Genomic DNA, 23,674 nt, shown 5'->3' with positions numbered 1-23,674 from the left:
CTGGAGAGTGAAAAGCGCCGGAACCGGAAGTCAGCCTCTCATACAACTTGTGCAAAACGAACCAACTTTATTTTTGCTGACTCATGGAAAAAAAAAGTCACCGGTAACTCGGATACACATGGATGAGATTCAAACAACGTCCAAACAAATAACTCAATTTAAAGAATAATGGCACTCCCAGCAGAAAATTAAATAAATATAACATGATTAACGGACACATGGCAAAATGACCACACAGCAGGAGCCAGAGAAGAATCTAGAGAAAGTGAAGGGCCCCAGGCTTTAAAAAAAAAAAGTGTCCATGGGTCCTTCTGGCCCTTTTCCCATTTCTATAATGTTAGAAATCTGAGCAGTATAAACACCCACTGTGAACATCTGCTCATTTATACAGTTACCCATCCTTCTGGTGCAGGGGCGTCACTCGGCCTTTTTTACTGGGGCACGTCTCATCTCATCTCATCTCGTCTCATCTTATCTCATTATCTCGAGCCGCTTTATCCTGTTCTACAGGGTCGCAGGCAAGCTGGAGCCTATCCCAGCTGACTACAGGTGAAAGGCGGGGTACACCCTGGACAAGTCGCCAGGTCATCACAGGGTCGACACATAGACAAACAACCATTCACACTCACATTCACACCTACGGTCAATTTAGAGTCACCAGTTAATCTAACCTGCATGTCTTTGGACTGTGGGGGAAACCGGAGCACCCGGAGGAAACCCACGCAGACACGGGGAGAACATGCAAACTCCGCACAGAAAGGCCCTCGCCGGCCACGGGGCTCGAACCTGGACCTTCTTGCTGTGAGGCGACAGCGCTAACCACTACACCACCGTGCCGCCACTGGGGCATGTGCTCCAGTAAAAATCAGCTGTGCCCCAGTAAGAAAATCTCATCTCATCTCATTATCTCTAGCCACTTTATCCTGTTCTACAGGGTCGCAGGCAAGCTGGAGCCTATCCCAGCTGACTACGGGCGAAAGGCTGGGTACACCCTGGACAAGTCACCAGGTCATCACAGGGTTGACACATAGACACAGACAACCATTCACACTCACGGTCAATTTAGAGCCACCAGTTAACCTAACCTGCATGTCTTTGGACTGTGGGGGAAACCAGAGCACCCAGAGGAAACCCACGCGGACAACATGCAAACTCCGCACAGAAAGGCCCTCGCCAGCCACGGGGCTCGAACCCGGACCTTCTTGCTGTGAGGCGACAGCACTAACCACTACACCACCGTGCCGCTACTGGGGGCACGTGATCCAGTAAAAATCAGCTGTGCCCCAGTAAGAAAATGTTGAAATATTTTCGTAACAAACTAGTTTCTTTGGCAGATCATTTATCTACGGTACTATAAGTTGTAGGACAGAGTGTGTTTCAAACTTCTATCGCCTCTTCTTTCTAACTAATTTTCTGATTGGTCTGGGAGATTCTCACTGTAAACATAGCATGCGTGCGGTGTGCCATGAGTCCATTTAGCCTACTGGAGAGATGAGTCTACTCTTTGGATGAGTCAGAGAACGGGCTCTGGATGAGTTAAGGTAGCACGAAGTTTTTGCAACAAAACTAAGCAAACCATATTCTAACAAACCCATTAAACTACATCGAATTAAATGATATTAAATTACTTTTCCAGATGGATATCAGACAATTCTTCTCACGAAGCAGAGACAGGGGCAGGGAAACAGTAACAGATGAGGAGGAGGGTGAGAGAGGTAAGATTAAGGTTGTAGGCTAGTCAGTCATAACTAACCAGTTAAGTTCATGAATCATGAGAGTTGAGGTGACACGTTTAGCATCAGCATGCATTAAAAGCCCAAATGCCAACAATAATTTTTTGGGGGGACTGGGATGTGTTTTCCGTCTCGTTGACCTATTCCTCGCATAACTTCATCCACGAGAGCATGAGAATTATCCACTTTGCATAGGTTGGGGACAGGAACGTTAAGGTGCATGGTGCGGGGGGCAGTGCCCCAGTAAAGCTTAATTCCTAGTGATGCCCCTGGGTGCCACGTCATCTGCTGGTGTTGGTCCACTGTGTTTATTAAGTCCAAAGTCAATGCGACTGTCTACCAGGAGATTTGAGAGCACTTCATGCTTCTGTCTGCTGACAAGCTTTATGGAGATGCCAATTTCCTTTTCCAGCAGGACTTTGCACCTGCCCACAGGGCCAAAACTACTACCAAATGGTTAGCCCAGGTATACATATAAAGATACACAAATTTTGCGAAAGCCTTGTATTTTGTATCACTTTTCTGGTTTTGACCCTGTTTGTGTTTTTGGACTTTGAGTATTGTATTACCTCTCATATCCTGTCTGTGCCTCACTCGACCACTGCCTGTTTTTCAGCTCTGCCTTTGTCTAAATTTTGGATCTGTTTACTCGCGTACTTTCAATAAAACTCTTCCTGCAATTACATCTGTCTATCGCCCTTACATGACAGAAACTGTCAACTGTCCAACAAGCTAGTGGACTAATAAAACTGTTTTAACTACTTTTATATGAAACTGTTGTAAATATTTTCCGTAAAATGTGTTCGTAAGTAATCCCATGTAATTTTTTAAAAAGCAAATTAAAAATAAGCACTGGATAAAAACCCATCTAAAACCCTGATTCCAAAAAAGTTGGGACAAAGTACAAATTGTAAATAAAAACGGAATGCAATGATGTGGAAGTTTCAAAATTCCATATTTTATTCAGAATAGAACATAGATGACATACCAAATGCTTAAACTGAGAAAATGTATCATTTAAAGAGAAAAATTAGGTGATTTTAAATTTCATGACAACAACACATCTCAAAAAAGTTGGGACAAGGCCATGTTTACCACTGTGAGACATCCCCTTTTCTCTTTACAACAGTCTGTAAACGTCTGGGGACTGAGGAGACAAGTTGCTCAAGTTTAGGGATAGGAATGTTAACCCATTCTTGTCTAATGTAGGATTCTAGTTGCTCAACTGTCTTAGGTCTTTTTTGTCGTATCTTCCGTTTTATGATGCGCCAAATGTTTTCTATGGGTGAAAGATCTGGACTGCAGGCTGGCCAGTTCAGTACCCGGACCCTTCTTCTACGCAGCCATGATGCTGTAATTGATGCAGTATGTGGTTTGGCATTGTCATGTTGGAAAATGCAAGGTCTTCCCTGAAAGAGACGTCATCTGGATGGGAGCATATGTTGCTCTAGAACCTGGATATACCTTTCAGCATTGATGGTGTCTTTCCAGATGTGTAAGCTGCCCATACCACACGCACTAATGCAACCCCATACCATCAGAGATGCAGGCTTCTGAACTGAGCGCTGATAACAACTTGGGTCGTCCTTCTCCTCTTTAGTCCGAATGACACGGCATCCCTGATTTCCATAAAGAACTTCAAATTTTGATTCGTCTGACCACAGAACAGTTTTCCACTTTGCCACAGTCCATTTTAAATGAGCCTTGGCCCAGAGAAGACGTCTGCGCTTCTGGATCATGTTTAGATACGGCTTCTTCTTTGAACTATAGAGTTTTAGCTGGCAACGGCGGATGGCACGGTGAATTGTGTTCACAGATAATGTTCTCTGGAAATATTCCTGAGCCCATTTTGTGATTTCCAATACAGAAGCATGCCTGTATGTGATGCAGTGCCGTCTAAGGGCCCGAAGATCATGGGCACCCAGTATGGTTTTCCGGCCTTGACCCTTAAGCACAGAGATTCTTCCAGATTCTCTGAATCTTTTGATGATATTATGCACTGTAGATGATGATATGTTCAAACTCTTTGCAATTTTACACTGTCGAACTCCTTTCTGATATTGCTCCACTATTTGTCGGCGCAGAATTAGGGGGATCGGTGATCCTCTTCCCATCTTTACTTCTGAGAGCCGCTCCCACTCCAAGATGCTCTTTTTATACCCAGTCATGTTAATGACCTATTGCCAATTGACCTAATGAGTTGCAATTTGGTCCTCCAACTGTTCATTTTTTGTACCTTTAATTTTTCAAGCCTCTTATTGCCCCTGTCCCAACTTTTTTGAGATGTGTTGCTGTCATGAAATTTCAAATGAGCCAATATTTGGCATGACATTTCAAAATGTCTCACTTTCGACATTTGATATGTTGTCTATGTTCTATTGTGAATACAATATCAGTTTTTGAGATTTGTAAATTATTGCATTCCGTTTTTATTTACAATTTGCCCCAACTTTTTTGGAATCGGGGTTGTATCTTATATAAATAAAGACAAATTTTGTTGTCCAGTGGTCAAGTGTTTATGAGATGTTGTCTTGCACTTACAATCAGGTACCCTGTGGTGATATACGTTTGTCATTCGTACATATGTACGGACATCGTACAGTCAAGCCATCAAAAATCAGGTCAATGCATTACCATATTCCCTTAAGTATGAGGCTCCGCTCTGCTATTATACCTTTATCTCTACCCTGCTAAAAAAATCCAAGTACCAGCTACCAAAACACAGGCTGAGTTGGCCAAATTGGTCGACCATCTTTACCAGCTGATCAGTGCTGATTGAAAGGAAACTGTGTGAATTACTCCTACTAATACTGTATCATAGACATGCTATTTTTAAAAAAAGGAAAGAAAAAAGAAATTATCACACCAGTAAGGCAATTAATGTCAAACTTTTCTCATTCATTCATTTATTCATCTTCAGTAGCTACTTTATCCTGGTCAGGGTTGCAGTGAATCTGGAAGTCTATCCCAGGAACACTGGGTGCGAGAAAGAACACAATGAACTTCCACCAGTCAATCACAGGGCACCATGCTCACACATTCACACAGACAGCCAGATCACATTTCATAGATAATGCAGCTTCCAATACATTCTACTATTAAAAACCTTGTGGTGAGCATTTAGTTTCATTTATCTTTAGCAATCACTTTTACCTAGCTCAGTGTTTACTCTCTGAGAAGCCTTAGGAACCCTCAGCACGGGATTTTCCAAATGAAAAAAGAACAAAGAACAAATTCTGCTTATGGCACACATACAAATGTAATTTAATAGATGACACCAAATTTAGGGTTGTACAATGCTAATTATTGTTTGTAGGGGGATATAAAAACTGGGTGGGTCGGTCCGTCTGTCCAGTCATGTTTTCCTTTCCAGGCCATATCTTTAAAACTACTGAAGATATCTATGAGTGATATGGTCTTGAAAGTTGGTATATGTGTTTGATTAAGTAATGTTTATGTGCTTTTTGATACTAAGAAATGTGAGAAGTTTTAATTTTTAGCTCACCTGGACCAAAGGTCCGGTGGGTTTATGCCATGGGCTGCTGAGGTCAGTGTAAAGAGGTAGGGTTGGTTTCCTGCAGCAGAACTTGAAAAATGTGACAAATAATATTTTGAAACTTGGTATATAGTTGGTATACAGGGTGGGGGATATAGATGACTTTGTCTTCTTCTTTGACACAAAAGTGTGCAAGAGCCAATACAACTGCATACAAATAAACATTTCCAGAATGAATTTTCTGTTTGTTCACAATTCTGAACGGCTTTGAAAATAAAATGTAATGTTAATATTCAATGGTTCACAGCTACTGGCAATGTAGCATAGTCAGTCCACCTACAATCATGTTTTGGGGAGGGGGTGGAAACCCAAAGGATTGAAACCCACAGATCGTAACCCAAGCTCAGGACCAAAACACTCTGGAGTGTGTGAGATGGCGATATTACCTCCTGCATTACCAAGACACCTCCTCAAACATACACTACATGGCCAAATGTTTGTGGACACCTGACCAAAGTGAGAAGCACACAATTGTTTAGAACGTCTTTGTATCCTGTAGTATTACAACTTCCCTTCACTGGGACTAAGGGGCCTAAACATGTTCCAGCATGACAATGATCTTGTGCACAAAGCAAGGTTTATAAAGACATGTATGTGACAAATACATGTGTTAGCACAGGAGAAAATTGTAACCTGTTCACTAAGAAAGTGAAAAAAAGTAAGAGTTATTCAGGAAAAGAAAAGATCAACAGCATTGGTGAATTATTTATTGCTCAGAAGTCATGGTAAATTTAGTGAGGAGTGTTTCAAATGATCAACACCTGCATATATATATATATATATATATATATATATATATATATTAGTGCTGTCAAGCGATTAAAATATTTAATCGCGATTAATGTCGCAACTGTCATAGTTAACTCACGATTAATCGCAATTTAATCGCATATTTTTGTCACATAAAAAAACATTGTAATTCTCTTATCAGCATAAAAAAGTTTTTTTTTGCTTTGTACCAATGTTTTTTTTTTTTATTGCAAAGCATAACACGTCTTGACACAGCCACTGCAAAGTGAAACCTAAGCCGAGCACCGGCGCGGGGCTAACAAGAGAACCATGAGTGAAATGATCTACTGTTGAATTATCCATCTTTTTTTTTTTAATCTCCGTTGTTCGTTGATAAATATTGCATTGAATCTGATCTTTACTGTTTCAGGTCACTTAACACATTTTGTACTTTTACACTTTCTGCCTGTTGATGCGTCACGCTGTCCAATCAGAGGCGGCCAAATCTGCATATTACAGGAAGGATTTCTGGGATGGCATTGAGTTTACAGTTCAGAGGGATCTGGCTTCTTTAGACACTGTCTTCTTAAAACTGAATAAATATTTAAAAAGAGCCAAATGAGCCAGTCTTTTGAATGGCTCTTTTCAAAGAACGGATCACAAAGATGCGGATCCCATCAAAGAGCCATAAATCCCAGTTCTACTAGCGCGCCCTGCCCGCGCTGGTTCTTTGGGGGGGGAGGGGAGAGGACTCTGGCTGTGCGGGGCGTGGCATTACAGTCTAGCTGCTATCGGTTTTCTAAGCAAAGTCGCTGTTCCAAGTTCCTGGCAGTTTCAAAAGCTTATGAAAAACCTACATCATGTCACAGAGCGTTAATCTCGCGATAAAAAAATTATCGCCGTTAAAATTGAGTCAAGTTAACGCGTTAATAACGCAACATTTTTGACAGCACTAATATATATATATATATATATATATATATATATATATATATATATATATATATATAAAGGATATTATGTTCAGACAACAGATGAAATGGTTAGAATCTACAATGTGTATTTAATAATATCTTAGACAGACTTACAAATAGAAAAGCATGCAGTTGGAAGTCTTGGCAAGCATCTCTTTATTTAAAGAGCTTTCAGGTAAAACACACAAATATATTTACATATGTAAACGTCTGTAAAATACACAAAGTAATCACTGTACTGCCACTCTGTCTTCATCATCAACAAGCAGTTGCCCTTTTGAGATGAGTTTTTCCCTTTTTCCATGTTATAATGGTCTTCAGGTGCCTCCTTCAATTCGCGTGGGTTTCCTCCGGGTGCTCCGGTTTCCCCCACAGTCCAAAGACATGCAGGTTAGGTTAACTGGTGACTCTAAATTGACCGTAGGTGTGAATGTGAGTGTGAATGGTTGTGTGTCTATGTGTCAGCCCTGTGATGACCTGGCAACTTGTCCAGGGTGTACCCCGCCTTTCGCCCGTAGTCAGCTGGGATAGGCTCCAGCTTGCCTGCGACCCTGTAGAACAGGATAAAGCGGCTAGAGATAATGAGATGAGGAAAAAGCAGGAGAAAACGGATAATTATGCTGAAAACATGCTACCTGAGGAAACTATATTTATATAATGTGAGCAATTTTGCACAGCAAGGACTACAGAAAAATTACCACAAAAGTGAATAAATAAGTCAGTGATATTTCACTTCATATTCTGACAGTTTAAGAAACTATCTGTGAGAGTAGACAAAGAAATGATGCCAATCTCAGCTAAATTTACACTAAATTACAGCAGTGAATATCCATGAAAACACCATAGTTTAAAGTGCATATATATTCTGGACCAATTTCATTTTTTTTATATGAAAGTAAGTCCCTTTACACACTCATCCAGAAGGGTAATTTTGCACAAGTCCATCTGTCGACAGCAGAAAAAAATAAAATAACAAAACGCATCTGGAAAAATCCCAAGGGAGTCTGGAGCCAGATTCGTGACGTCACGTGCAGAAGCGCCAGCAGGCTGCGCGAGCTTTGCATGGTTTCAGTGCACAGCCTGTGTAGACCAAGCGCTCCCATTTCTCTCTCATTGTCCGGTCTTTTGGAAAACGATGAGTACTAATCCCATCAAGATTGGTGTTGCTACACCCTCCTACGATACATCTGTTAACCATTTTAATAATTACGCGATAACGTTGAAGAAATTCGCAGAAAACCACCAGGTCGTTTTCTCATAAACAAACCAGCGCTGATGTAGGATTCAGAGGGAAGCGTTCCGCACGCGCCGTCATGAAAATCAATGTTTCCTGGGAAATTCAAATGGAAAGTTTTTTCAGAGGCGGACCAATTCGCCTCAAATGGCTTGATTTTAACTGAATTTTTCTGGTATTGCGCAAGGTAAAAAAATTGCACAAAATGCAAAATGTGACGGATATTTGACCAAAGTTTAATATAAAATAGGAGAATTACATTGATCTTGCTCCTGAATTTACCCGTGATATGCACTTTAAAATAACTTGGCAAGAAACAGAGCAAACTGGGTTAGTTTTATATTAGCGTCCTTCTGGTTAGCCCTGTCACCTCACAGCAAGAAGGTTCTGGGTTTGAACTCTGTGGCCGGTGAGGGCCTTTCTGTGTGGAGTTTGCATGTTCTCCCTGTGTCTGCGTGGGTTTCCTCTGGGTGCTCCGGTTTCCCCCACAGTCCAAAAGACATGCAGTTAGGTTAACGTAGGGTGGCCTTGGGCTGAAGTGCCCTTGAGCAAGGTATCTAAGCCCTGACTGCTCCCTGGGCGCTGTAGTGCGGCTGCCCACTGCTCTGGGTGTGCGTGTGCGTGTGTTCACTGCTTCAGATGGGTTAAATGCAGAGGATGAATCTCACTGCGCTTGAAGTGTGCATGTGACAAATAAAGGTTTCTTCTTCTTCTTCTTCTTCTTCTGTCACTCAAGTTCAGTGATCCATGGCAGGATTTTTGGGTGACTTTTAGCAATAAACTGCCTGAGTACAATAAAACTATCAATTTAACTATCATTTTTAATAGCCAAGTAATTTTCTTATCCAAAAATAAATAAAAAACATAGTTATTTGTCAGTAATTGCTAGTCCTTCCAAACTGTCAAGACAACAACACATCAGTTCTTCTATGCTGTTGGTGCTAAAAATACATATTGTTTTATAATATATGGACACAAGTGTTTTACTGGGAAATAAGCCACTCATATTTTTCAAACGAGCTCCATCCAGGACATGGAGAACCAAAACCGTGATATACATCTCTATATGTTAATCATGAGGAAATTAATGAATTGTTTTCATAAATTCGGGTACTTTTTGTTTGTGAATGTGTCTGTATAAAAAAAAAAAATCACACGTTGGCTTGAAAATAGGACTTCTAGTGTTAAAAAACTCACATTTTTTTATGTGAAATATATCACAGATCTGAGTGACGTATTTTCTGATATTTCACTCTGATGACGTCACTCCCAGTGTCTTCCCACTGACTAGATGCACGTTGTCAAAATGGTGAACCAGTTCAAAATTTTAATGGTTTTTTTTCCTTTGTGGATGTGTCCATAGAATAAAAAGAACATTATAATATAATTAATATATAAATATATCCATATCATATAAAGAACTCATTCACGTCACTCACTAGTGAATATTTTCACAACTCGAAGATAAACTTCATATCTTCGCGCAACTGTGTAATAACTTCTATTTATTTCTTGATTACTGGAAATGAGGATAAAGTGTAGAAATAATTGGTGTAACAATGTTCTTCCTTTAGTTTATACACTTTTGTAAAAGAGAAATATGTTTCCATCTGTTTTCTCTGGATGCAGTGAGACAAGTTCTATTTTCCTTTACTTTTTGAAATATTAAAGAAAATATCCTGCCACAAACCCCTTAATGATAGACGTTTTACAGTGATCCCCCCCCCCCCCCCCCCACACACACAATAACTCTTAGTGTGGGCTCGACCGAGATATATGCTCACACTTAAAACATATACGCAGAGCCATGGCCTCACTTTTTGTTTATAAATGCCTTGAGACCTCAAGGATGGCACAGGAATAGTTTTAAGCGTTAACAATAAATCTAATATAGTAATTTTTATGATTAAAGTGATTCATATAGGTAGCGGTCTGAGTGAATGACCTTGACGTCTGTGACGTCACAGCAGGAAGTCTATCGGTCTCATAGCCATTTCTGCTATACTAAAACACAGAGTTGACTGCAACTCCGATCCTCCATTTTGAGTTAATTTATCACGATGCCACGTAGATGTGTTGCTGGCCGGTGTAGCAACACGACAGAAGGTGGATTTACGTTGCATTCATGGCCCAAGAATGTTCAAACTGCAAAGATTTGGATGCATTTTGCAAGAAGTTCATGGGCACATTGGGTGGCTACAAAGTGGTCTCTCCTCTGCTCTGCACATTTTATTGAAGACTCATACGAGACCTCTGATCTGTTGAGGAGCATTGGCCATAAGCCTGTATTGAAAGAGGGTGCAGTACCAACAATTAAAGGAAAAGAAAACTATAACAAAAGGAAAGTAAGTTCAGTTGCACCAGTTCTCCCGGAGTGTGAGCTGAGGGTCGTTGCTAAAACCCGGGACGGAATGGGACATATTATCGCTCGGGCAGTGACCTCTCCGTGGTTGTTGCTAAAACCGGTGATGTCCTGTCCCGGGTTTTAGTAATTGCTTGCGCCGAGCAGTAATGGCGGAGTACTCAGTATGGAGAAAATGGAGAATGAGTGGACCAGCCGTCTGATTTCTCCACTGGATATGCTCGCCTCAGCAGCAATATCTCACCCTTACTTGGAAGAAGTGAATAAACAGAGAACTGAACGAACAACTGAAAGACAGACTGTTTCAAAACAATCGGCCACAAGGTCGGCCTTCAAGAAATGAAAACACAGACAGGTAAAAAGCGACTCTCATTTGGATACAAAACAACACTCGTTGTTTACCTGCATTTAGATTAATACATGTAACTTGTATCGTGTGTTTAAGTTACCGGTATAAGATTATTTAATTTGCTTCAGAATGTGATCGTCTCAGTTCATCTGATTATTTAATGAGCCTTTTATGTTTTATCAGTGAAAATGCATGCATGTACATGTATGTTGCACAAGTTATAACACCTATCCTGTTTTAATGAGAGTCAACCGACAATCAGTGAAGTCAAATCAGTCTTAGTTGAGCAAGTCGGTAACGGTATTTCTTACCTTCACCATAAATTTTTATTTATATGACTTTGGTCTATAGCTGTAAAAGGCCTCGGCCTTAAAACCGGTTACCGCTGTGACGTCACGCACTCAGGGCTGGCTGGCTCAGCGGGGCAGCTCGAATGCCAACTTTGCGGTTGATCTTAACTCTCAAATATATATATTTTATTCCCATTTATGCAGCATGCAAGAGTCAAGGATGGAGATACTATCCACTCAGAAATTTATTTAAAAATAAAGGTTCTGCGTATCTCCTTTAAATACAGGAAAGAATGAGCTTTTCAGAAGTAAAACAAACACACAGCCCACAGGTAAATACTTGGATATGGTGTGCTATTTGCACAATGTATAAGGTCCACACCTGTGGGCCATGTACCTCGATGCCACAGGTGATCCAAAAGAGAAAAAAAGGGAAAATTGAAGTATTTCAAAACATATAGGCAGAGGTGGACAAAGCACTGGCGGCTCGTTAATAGGGGCGATTTGGGCGACGCACTCCCAAACAGGGAGGGAGATTTTTTTTTCTTTTTTTAATCTACTCCTACTACCAACAGTAATGTCATTGTCCAATCAGGCTAAGGTCGCGCCTGGTGTAGCCACGCCCTTTTGGGGCGATTTCTGTCAGGTTCAGATTTGGCCCAAAATCTCCCATTGACACTAATGGTACGTACGTTTTTTTCGAAAATCCTGCTCCCAATGCATTTTCTATTAGGTTTTATGTGCTCGCACAAGCAGCGTGCTTACGTCATACGCCTGTTGCGCCGCGCAAGTGTTGCCAGATTGGTTTTAAGAGCATTTTGGTGGGTTTTGAACATAATTTTGGGCTGGAAAACGCAACTTGCGCGGGAAATGTGTGAACATTCTATGAAGATGGCGGCGAGTGTTGAGTGCAACAATACGATAGCGTCTCTGAAAGAAGTTCCCTTTAGTCGTCATACCAATGAGGAGAAAACGGCAATCAAACAGCTAGGACCTCCTAGACCGAATTTAAACATCAAGCAAGTGTCTACGAAGGGGGAGAAGACCTACTCAAGAGGTTTTAACAAGAACTGGTACCACCGGAAAACTTGGCTAGCTGGCTGTGATGTAGTCAGTGCTCTTTTTTGCTACCCTTGCGCTCTCTTCCACCCTGGAAGTAGCACAGCAGACGGTACAGTGATATCTGATATTGAATTTACTAGGCAAAAGTTGTTTTTGTGTGTGTGTTTTACCAATGGCAGTTTAACATTGCCATGTTTTTGTTTTACCAATGGCAGTTTAACATTGCCATGCTTGGAATATTTCAGTAGCCTCAAGTTCTCTCTGACTTGGTGTAAATTAAGCATATTTTCAGTTTTTATATATTGTACAGTATATGTGTTCATTGGAGCCAGCAGCACCTTACCTTTTTTCCAACTTGTTAAGCCAAGTTGCACTGACTACAAAACCTTGTGTAACCTTGTGTGTGTATATAGCTAAATAACTAAAGCCTTTTGTGTTCATCGGCATGCTTGTAATACTTTAAATTTCCTCTTAAGGCATGGCTTTCTGGAGGAATTCTTGGGGAAAAAAACTGCAGAATTTATTTAGAATTATTTGTTGTTAAAATGGTGCAATTCCATATAAAAAAACCCCACATAATTAAGCTGCACATGTTTGATGATTATGCTTTTCTTCATCTTTTTCAAAACTTAAATAAACACTTGTTTTGGATTTATATCCTGCCACTTTAATTGCATTCTTTAGAATTGAAGAAATTAGAATATGTTTATAATTAAGAATTTGTGTCTACTTATTATAGAATACTGGAATAATATGAGAAAATAAATGAGTAATGTAATATTAATTGATTGTGATGCCAGATGTTTTGCTTTGAAGGCTTCACAATGAATCTTCCTTAGTTTTAGCCTGGCAAGCCAGACTAAATGTGAATATTTGCCACTCGTAGGCAAAAATATTTTTGGCCGCTAGGCGGGTGGGTCTAGTTTGCGAGGCTACCTTAGTTTGCCACCTTTAACTTGTTCAGTGTTGCCACCTAGTGGAGAGAAGAGATATTGTCTATATTGATATCTGAATTTACCAGACAAAAACAAGTTCAGCCAATTGATTTGCTACCTAGGTCAATTTACTTCAGTCCTGTGGACATTTACGGTCCGTGTAGACATAACGGGGGAAAATTGCCCCCCCTGAAAAAAAATTCAGGAGCCGCCACTGGGACAACGTACCCAACTTCATTACTTAAGTCAAAATACAGATCCCACTGGTCAAATGTTACTCTGATACAAGTGAAAGTTGTCCAGTCAAATTTTTACTTAAGTTGAAGTAATGAAGTACTTGCTTTTAAAAATACCTAAGTATTAAAAGTACATTTTCTGTCAACGCATCGTTGTATTATTGCCACAACGCTTACAAAACCTAATGCCTCAGAAGCAACCAACTGGATTTACTGACTAACTTATAGAACCTGTAGAATAAACACCTTTAAACACAGATAAACACAGATTTCTACATTCTGTTTATTTGGCAAGATTATGCTGAAACATATTTCTGAAAGGATTTCAGATAAGTTAATGTTATTCATGTTAGCGTAACTCCGTTTTTACATGCTACCGTAACTAACAGTGTCCAAGTTAACTAGCTATGTGTTAATGTTAGCCGTGGACAAGGCGATGGCAACTTGATGAGCAAATCCATAGAAAGTCATTTGACTAACCAGACTGCATAGCTATTACAACGTTATTGCCAGCTCTAAAAGCACAGACAACTTTATTGCAAGCTTTCTCTTGGAATAAAACGTTTACAGACCTCAATATGCTTCCACAGGTTGGACAGCGAGTTTTCGTAGGCCATGATATGGTTCGTTTTAGGCAAACTAAGCAAACAATTAAAATGAAATGAATCTTTATTCCTTTCAGAAAACTGAAACATGGGTTCTCCATGTATGATCATGGGTGCGTGCATTCCCCAGAAGAACTGCCTCCTTCCATTCTGCCATCAACTGATTGTGTTAAACAATGCTGCTGAGAAATGACTGAACTTGATTTTATACAGTCTATGGACATGACGTGACCCTAGTGATTACGGATTGTTTTTTTCGCAGGTGACACTGAGAAAGCCAATCACGTTTCAGAAAAGAAAAGAAAAAGCGTCCACTTTCAAAGCTGCTTCATAGTAACGAGGACATTGACAGAAATGTAGTGGAGTGAGAAGTATGATATCTGTCTTTTAAATGTAGTGAAGTTAAAGTCATAAGTTTCCAAAAAAAATACTTAAGTAAAGTACAGATACTCAAAAAGTGTACTTAAGTACAGTACTCAAGTAAATGTACTTCATTACTGTCCACCTCTGTTTATAGGGTTCAAATTCAAGCATGTCATATCTTGGTCACATGTACCAGGCAACAGTCACATGGATACAGTACTATGTGAGTATAACCGCATATTCAGGTAAAGTGAATGACCTCTGTAACTCACACTTCAGGCTTGTAGATCGTATTGTGCTGCAAAACAATAATTAAAACAAAAAAGTTATTTGGCCCCATTGTATAAAATGTGTGAGCTTGGTAGATGGAGTGCATATATCAGATGTCTCTCCAGTTTTTACAAACAATTATGATATGAAGTATGTTCAAGGATTGCACCATTGCCAAGTTTCATGCTATGCTCTAGTCTGAGTGCTACCTCCTCACCAACTGGAAAAGTTTTTGGCTTACAGTTACCATCTTCCATTCATTCATCAGTGTCTCCACCACTTCTCACATCCTGCTTCATCATTTATACTTTTTCTTCTTCTTTTTTCTTCCATTTAGAGGGATTCTTGATACGTCACTGTATATTGCATATGAGGAAACAACCTTTGGGGGCCCAGGAAACTGCCTGTCTTGTTTGCTGTATAGATACACTTCTGGTAGATGCATGGAAATAATAAGTTGTATAAAAGATGAATGTCATCATAAGTTTGTTAAGCTAATTTATCGACAGGCCAGGGATTAAAAAAAAAAAAAGTTTAATCTGGGACGTGTTTATTAACTAAGATTTGTAAGTGAAATTAAGTTAAAACCAGTGAAACCAGCACTAAACATACCATAGCCAGCATACCAAATATTTAACAATGACCCACATGTAGTAGAAAGTTTGTTATAGTTAACACAGGCTTATTATCTTTCAAAGGGCTTGCTTCTTGTCCAACTTCAAAAAACAAAACGGACTTCGTTCCAGCCTACTGAAGCACTGCTGAAGATGTATTTGGAACATCAGTAGCTGTGAATATGAGCACATCCACATAAGTGATTCGAATTTACTGTATTCTCTTCTCTGTTTCATGCACATTATTGTCTGATTGAGAAGATGAACAGTACGGCTCTCAACTTTCCATTCCCTCTTTGCTGTGACAGCACTTACAGTGCTCAGCGTAAATGAGTACACCCCCTTTGAAAAGTAACATTTTAAACAATATCTCAATGAACTCAAACAATTTCCAAAATGTTGACAAGACAAAGTTTAATATAACATCTGTTTAACTTATAACAGGAAAAAGTAAGGTTAATAACTTAGATTACACATTTTTCAGTTTTACTCAAATTAGGGTGGTGCAAAAATGAGTACACCCCACAACAAAAGCTACTACATCTAGTACTTTGTATGGCCTCCATGATTTTTAATGACAGCACCAAGTCTTCTAGGCATGGAATGAACAAGTTGGTGACATTTTGCAACATCAATCTTTTTCCATTTGTTAGGACTGGGACTGTTTTGGCCTCTAGAGGCCGCTGTTATTCCCTTTTTCTTGTCATGTTTGTTTTGGCCTCTAGAGGTCGCCTCTGTGTTTTGTGTTTGTCTTGATTGCCTGTTTCCTGCCCCGCCCTGTTCCTTAATTAGTTTGTGTACTTATACCCCCTCAGTTCAGTCCTCTTGTCACGGAGTCTTTGTGCTGTTATGTTTAGCTCCAGTAACCTCTGTTCTGTGTTCCTCGCCTGTGTCTTTGTGGTTTTTGTACTTCGCTTTCTTTTGGACTTTTTTGCACTTTGACTTAGTATCAAGCCAAACCATGATACTACCACCACCATGTTTCACAGATGGGATAAGGTTCTTATGCTGGAATGCAGTGTTTTCCTTTCTCCAAACATAACGCTTCTCATTGAAACCAAAAAGTTCTATTTTGGTTTCATCCATCCACAAAACATTTTTCCAATAGCCTTCTGACTTGTCCACGTGATCTTTAGCAAACTGCAAACGAGCAGCAATGTTCTTTTTGGAGAGCAGTGGCTTTCTCCTTGCAACCCTACCATGCACACCATTGTTGTTCAGTGTTCTCCTGATGGTAGACTCATAAACATTTTCCTTTAGCCAATGTGAGAGAGACCTTCAGTTGCTTAGAAGTTACCCTGGGGTCCTTTGTGACCTCGCCGACTATTACACGCCTTGCTCTTGGAGTGATCTTTGTTAGTCGACCACTCATGGGGAGGGTAACAATGGTCTTGAATTTCCTCCATTTGTACACAATCTGTCTGACTGTGGATTGGTGGAGTCCAAACTCTTTAGAGATGGTTTTGTAACCTTTTCCAGCCTGATGAGCATCAACAACGCTTTTTCTGAGGTCCTCAGAAATCTCCTTTGTTCGTGTGTACATGAAAACATGTAAACATGTGTTGTGAAGATCAGACTTTGATAGATCCCTGTTCTTTAAATAAAACAGGGTGCCCACTCACACCTGATTGTCATCCCATTGACTGAAAACACATGACTCTAATTTCACCTTCAAATTAACTGCTAATCCTAGAGGTTCACATACTTTTGTCACTCACAGATATGTAATATTGGACCATTTTCCTCAATAAATAAATGACCAAGTATAATTTTGTCTCATTTGCTTAACTGGGTTCTCTTTATCTACTTTTAGGACTTGTCTGAAAATCTGATGTTGTTTTAGGTCATATTTATGCAGAAATATAGAAAATTCTAAAGGGTTCACTAATTTTCAAGCACCAGTGTATACCCATATATTTAAGGTCTATCCGACAAAAGGACTAAAAGCTAAGTAACCCTGCCTTCACAATAGCAATCAACAAGTGGTTTGTGATGCTTGTAATCTGTTGCTCAAGGCTGTGTATAAGGACAGCTACTGCTGGTGTATGTGAGTGGAAACGCTGCAATTTTTTCTGCTAGTAGCCAAAATATATATACGCCACTATAAAAATCATAATCATATACTATATATATTTTATAATGTAGTGAACCTCAGGGAAATATGAACCCATGGCTTTTCTTCAATTTTGAATGTTACATTATAGAATTAAAGCTATATGGCCTTTCAATTTCATAAAATTGGTGAAATTTAGTTCCCTCTGAAATTTGGTCATTGTGATATACTAGTATGTTTATTTCTGCAATATCTCAAAAAACAAACAAACAAAAAACCCCAGGCCATTCTGTGGCCGAGAAGTTATTTAATTTGAGGGGATTCCCTAGCAAATAATGTGCATGAAATCGCTTACTTTGCACAGACAGATTAAGTCCGTGTGCGCATGCGCAGGTTTACCTGCTTCTTCTTCTTCTTTTGGGTTTTATGACAGCTGGCATCCAGTGTTGCATTACTGCCATCTACAGGTTTACCTTGACTGTGCACTGACAGTTACATCATTCTGTCGCTAAACGAACAGCTGATCACACCGAGGTGCTCGCTGACCGCCGATATTTATTAATTAGTTTGGTCCTGCGTTTCCTTTCCTTCGCAACATAACGTCTTTTCTTCTCACTTTCCATTACCGTAGTCGGTCTTTCACGTTTCATTCGCACACTCACGTCCTCCATTTCTCTCTCCTGTTTCAAATTTGTATCCCACAATGCCTTGCGCGAAAAGGGAAAGCCCACCACGTGATGCATGGTTTACTATCTTGAATTGGGTCATGGTGAAGCAAGAAAAAATAGTGGAGAATTTCGGGCCACGTGGCCCCAAATTCATTAATTGTTCTATTTTAAACAACTTAATAAAACTGGAAGTCTGTGATTCGAATTCAGTAGCTTTCAAGTCCTCTAAACAAAAATAATTGGGTGTCAGGGAAAATTGTTTTATGACCTAAACTTGAAAAATCTGAAAGGCAGTCTACCTTTAGCGTTATGAAAGTAGGAGGGAATTCGCTGAGCCAATCACTGTATTTGTTGGTTTACTGTGTCATAGCTAATTTGGATGTACAGGTAGTCGTCGACTTACGACCTATGCGACTTACGACCGATCGACTTTACGACCATCTGGTTATGACTGGCAAGTGTTTCCCAGCTGAGCGTACGACAGTTTCCGCCCCAGCTCCCGGCAGCGCCTCTCGCCGCGTACAACAGTTTCCGCCCCAGCTCCCGGCAGTGCCTCTTGCCACGTACAACAGTTTCCGCCCCAGCTCCAGGCACATGCACAGTCTCTCTCGCGCTCCCTTGCGCACTCCGTCATACAGTTTCCGCCCCAGCTCCAGGCACATGCACAGTCTCTCTCGCGCTCCCTCGCGCACTCCGTTGTACAGTTTCCGCCCCAGCTCCTGGTTTATGAAACGAGCAAATGCTCCCACCAGCCTGAGCGCTGCAACAGCTGATGATGACGTAGACGACCCACAGCCAAGCACCAGTGATGCCAGCGGTCACTAAATTTTGTATTTCGCTATGTTTTACATTTGTATTTTGGTCTGTTTCAAACTAAAATGTTTTCTATTTTTCACACCTGTATTTCGTATTTTTTGTTTTGCACATATTAAACGAATTGTACTGTACGCAGTGTAGTATGCAGTGTTTGACTTAAACCAAATAATGAGCCAAGGTAATGAAATAAGAAAATGTTGATAAAATAAGACTTTAAAGTGCCATTCCACCATTGGATGTATTCTTTGGCATAAAATACAATATATTTTATGACAACATGACTAGACAGAGAAATCTTTTAGCTTCAAAATGATATATCAAACATAATTTTTTGACAACGACAAGTATATTAATTTTGCGACCAAAGTCACCTACCCTTTTAATTTCCACGCGGTAGTGAAACGTGATGTCATCGGCAGGTTCCCCTTCTTGTGTACCACGTGTCGGTCTATTTTTAGACCAGGAAACCCCCAAAGTGAGAGAGTCATTTCTCCTTGTATATGGGGGCCAAAAAAATTGCGGAAAATTGAGTTAATCTTTCAGTTAGCTAGATTTATTGGTATTAGCTAGATTTATTGGTATTATTTTTATCGCGTTCTATCCGCCATTGCTGATAATATGTGCCACGTCACATGTCACGTGGTACACAAGAAGGGGAACCTGCCGATGACATCACGCGCGGAAATTAAAAGGGTAGGTGACTTTGGTCGCAAAATTAATATACTTGTCGTTGTCAAAAAATTATGCTTGATATATCATTTTGAAGCTAAAAGATTTCTCTATCTAGTGATACCATTTATATCTCATCTCATCTCATTATCTCTAGCCGCTTTATCCTTCTACAGGGTCGCAGGCAAGCTGGAGCCTATCCCAGCTGACTACGGGCGAAAGGCGGGGTACACCCTGGACAAGTCGCCAGGTCATCACAGGGCTGACACAGACAACCATTCACACCTACGGTCAATTTAGAGTCACCAGTTAACCTAACCTGCATGTCTTTGGACTGTGGGGGAAACCGGAGCACCCGGAGGAAACCCACGCAGACACGGGGAGAACATGCAAACTCCACACAGAAAGGCCCTCGCCGGCCACGGGGCTCGAACCCAGGACCTTCTTGCTGTGAGGCGACAGCGCTAACCACTACACCACCGTGCCGCCCTACCATTTATATATGTTGTCAAAATATATTGTATTTTATGCCAAAGAATACATCCAATGGTGGAATGGCACTTTAAGATGATTACAATATTATTACACATCACAATATACTTACGTTCATTTAACATAGGCCGACTTACGACCAGATCGGTTTACGACCGGTCAGTCGTAACCAAACGCAGTCGTAAGTCGACGACTACCTGTAATTGAAAAATGTTTTCAGTCCCAGTGTCATGTGTTGCTTGCTGCTGTCACTGGAATCACACCTTCATGTTGTGTATTTATTATAGAATATGAATGGTCAATGCAGGGTGTGTGTAGATTGTACCTTAATTTCTGCTGTAAGTTTCTTCATCTCTTCATGCTGATCTGGATCTGTTATGATGTCATGATCATAAAACTCTCTGAGTGGAGCACAGCAAGTGTGGATATACCGTTTGTCATAGAAGTGTCGCAGATAAGGCATGGATTCTTCTACCTGGAGGATGATTGACGCCTGTTGCATCACTGCATTCGCCAGTGCATTGTCATATACTCTAGAGAACCAATGTAGAGAAGCTTTACTGAACGCTCAAATAAAGTCATTAGCTGACAAACGGACTATTACTCCTACCTTTGAAAGGTGTCCGAGAGCAGGGCAATCATTAGGTTGACACACAGAACAGCAGAAAGGGCCAGAAACGTACCACAGAGCAAGTGAGCCATAACAGGGTCCACAGCCACCATGGCATCAAATTCATACTCATCCACAAGGGTTATGCGGTACAGGCTATAGTGCATCTGCGGCACTGTTTGCATACTAGGTACAGCTGTTAAGCCTTTGTGCAAGAGTGGGAAATTAGCAAAGAGATATTACTTCACAGGCAACACACAGCATGTGTGTCAGGAGGTTTGTTGATTGCTGTCACCTCCAAATATAATCCAGAAAGCACAGGCATATGGGACGTAGATCTCTGCATATAAGAAAAGAAAGCGCAGCACATCACCCACTATCTTCCCCAGCATGACAATGAAGGAACCCATAACCCTAAGGATTAAAAGGAAAACCAGGAAATGACAACACTATGGTATATTTGTGAAAATACCGGGTCAATACCAGCCAAAAAATGACCAATCAGAGTATGTTCTGTACATAAATTATGCCAAATTGGGGACTTTGACCATATGGTTAACAAGGCACTGATGACCAGATTTTCATAGTTACTCTGGTATTGAATGGCCACTAAATCGCCATGGTTACAAACGAGGAAGCACCTATAGTGTGTAGTGAAACCTGAGAAAAAGCCATTGACCAGATGTTACTATTCCTAATTAGGTACTCTAGACAGGCAATGACCCCCAACCAAGTGTTATCTATGAGGCTAGGAACTTCTAACTAAAGCCTGTGGAATCATGGGGATTGAATCCACCCAGCAAGTGGTCTATTACAATTCAGTGATGAGAACAACCTCGTGTTCTGGTGACTTCATCACAAGAGACAACCCATTGACCAGGACCATCTCATTTTCCATTGTACCAATGAGTAAACCAACTTCAGAATACTCAGTTTAACATATTTTCAAATACTTATGGAAAAAAGACAAAAAACCCTTCACATGCTCAGCAGTTCTCCTAATTGCAGCTACACAGTGCCTCCAGAAAGTAATCACCCCCGTGATCATTTTCTATGAGTGTTTAGATGTCTCTTTTTTTTCTTCAAATTATTGTATTTACAAGTCAAAAATGGAAAAACTGCTTAATTAATAAGCATTAACCCAGGCAACACAGTGGTGTAGTGGTTAGCGCTGTCACCTCACAGTAAGAAGGTTCTGGGTTCGAGCCTAGTGGCTGACGGGGGCCTTTCTGTGTGGCGTTTGCATGTTCTCCCCGTGTCTGCGTGGGTTTCCTCCGGGTGCTCTGGTTTTTCCCACAGTCCAAAGACATGCAGGTTACTGTATATATACAGTGAGAGTAAAAAGTATTTGATCCCTTGCTGATTTTGTTGGTTTGCCCACTAATAAAGACATGATCTTTCTGTACTTTTAATGGTAGGTGTATTCTAACATGGAGAGACAGAATATCAAAACGAAAATCCAGAAAATAACTTTAAAGAATATATTTTAATTGATTTGTATTTCATTGAGGGAAATAAGTATTTGATCCCTCTAACCAAAAGCACTTAATACTTGGTGGCAAAGCCTTTGTTTGCAAGCACAGCGGACAGACGTTTGTTGTAGTTAACCACAAGGTTAGCACACATATCAGGGGGAATTTTGGCCCACTCTTCTTTGCAGATCCTCTCTAAATCATTAAGGTTGGTGGACTGTCGCTTGGCAACTCGGACCTTCAGCTCCCTCCATAGATTTTCGATTGGATTGAGGTCCGGAGACTGGCTGGGCCACTCCATGACCTTAATGTGGTTCTTCTTGAGCCACTCCTTTGTTGCCTTTGCTGTATGCTTCGGGTCGTTGTCATGTTGGAAGACCCAACCACGGCCCATTTTCAACTTCCTGGCAGAGGGGAGGAGGTTGTCCCTCAGGACTGCACGGTACATGGCTCCATCCAGCTTCCCACTGATGCGGTGAAGTAGCCCTGTGCCCTTGGCAGAGAAACACCCCCAAAACATAATGCTTCCACCTCCATGCTTGACGGTGGGCACAGTGTTCCTGGGGTCATAGGCAGCATTTTTCTTCCTCCACACATGACGAGTAGAGTTTAGGCCAAATAGTTCAATTTTGGTCTCGTCTGACCACAGAACCTTCTCCCAATCACTTTGTACATCTTTGAGGTGATCATTGGCATACTTTAGGCAGGCCTCCACATGTGCCTTCTTAAGCAGGGGTACCTTTCGGGCACTGCAGGATTTTAATCCATTGCGGCGCAAAGTGTTGCCAATTGTTTTCCTGGTGACTGTGGTCTCAGCTGCCTTGAGGTCATTCACTAACTCTCGCTGTGTGGTTGCAGGCTGATTTCTCACAGTTCTCATGATCATTGCCACCCCACGAGGTGAAATCTTCTGTGGAGCACCAGACCGAGGTCTATTGATGGTCATGTTATACTTCTTAAATTTTCTCACAATTGCAACAGTGGTTGTTACTTTAATACCCAGCATCTTGCTAATGTTTTTGTAGCCCATTCCAGATTTGTGCAGGTCAACAATCCTGTCTCTGAGGTCCTGAGAGAGTTCTTTGGTCTTACCCACGTTGGAGAGTTTGGAATCTGTCTGATTGTCTGATTCTGTGAACAGGTGTCTTTCATACAGGTGATTAGTTAGAACAGGTGTCTTCAATTCAGGTAACAGGTTGATTGGGAGTGTCTAACTGGTCTGTGAAAGCCAGAACTCCTAATGCATACTAGGGGATCAAATACTTATTTCCCTCAATGAAATACAAATCAATTAATATATATTCTTTAAAGTTATTTTCTGGATTTTCTTTTTGATATTCTGTCTTTCCATGTTAGAATACATTTACCATTAAAAGTACAGAATGATCATGTCTTTATTAGTGGGCAAACCAACAAAATCAGCAAGGGATCAAATACTTTTTACTCTCACTGTATATAAAGGATATTATGTTCAGACAACAGATGAAATGGTTAGAATCTACAATGTGTATTTAATAATATCTTAGACAGACTTACAAATAGAAAAGCATGCAGTTGGAAGTCTTGGCAAGCATCTCTTTAT

General features: G+C 40.6%; 1 protein-coding gene across 1 annotated transcript; it reads right to left on the bottom strand.

The window, feature by feature from the left end:
* Positions 1-20,308: 20,308 nt before the first annotated feature.
* On the bottom strand, positions 20,309-21,030 carry si:ch73-193i2.2 (transient receptor potential cation channel subfamily V member 5). The gene is made up of 3 exons (XM_060924943.1): positions 20,916-21,030; positions 20,621-20,825; positions 20,309-20,543 (listed from the first exon to the last, which is right to left on the bottom strand). Exons 1-3 carry the CDS (start codon positions 21,028-21,030, stop codon positions 20,309-20,311), a joined length of 555 nt encoding a protein of 184 aa, XP_060780926.1.
* Between the last annotated feature and the right edge of the window lie 2,644 nt (positions 21,031-23,674).

Source organism: Neoarius graeffei, chromosome 7 (genome assembly GCF_027579695.1).
Source record: "Neoarius graeffei isolate fNeoGra1 chromosome 7, fNeoGra1.pri, whole genome shotgun sequence".
In the NCBI taxonomy this organism is placed as follows: Eukaryota; Metazoa; Chordata; class Actinopteri; order Siluriformes; family Ariidae; genus Neoarius; species Neoarius graeffei.
The sequence above is the reverse complement of the archived record's forward strand: the minus strand, read 5'-3'. Positions and strand labels throughout refer to the sequence as shown.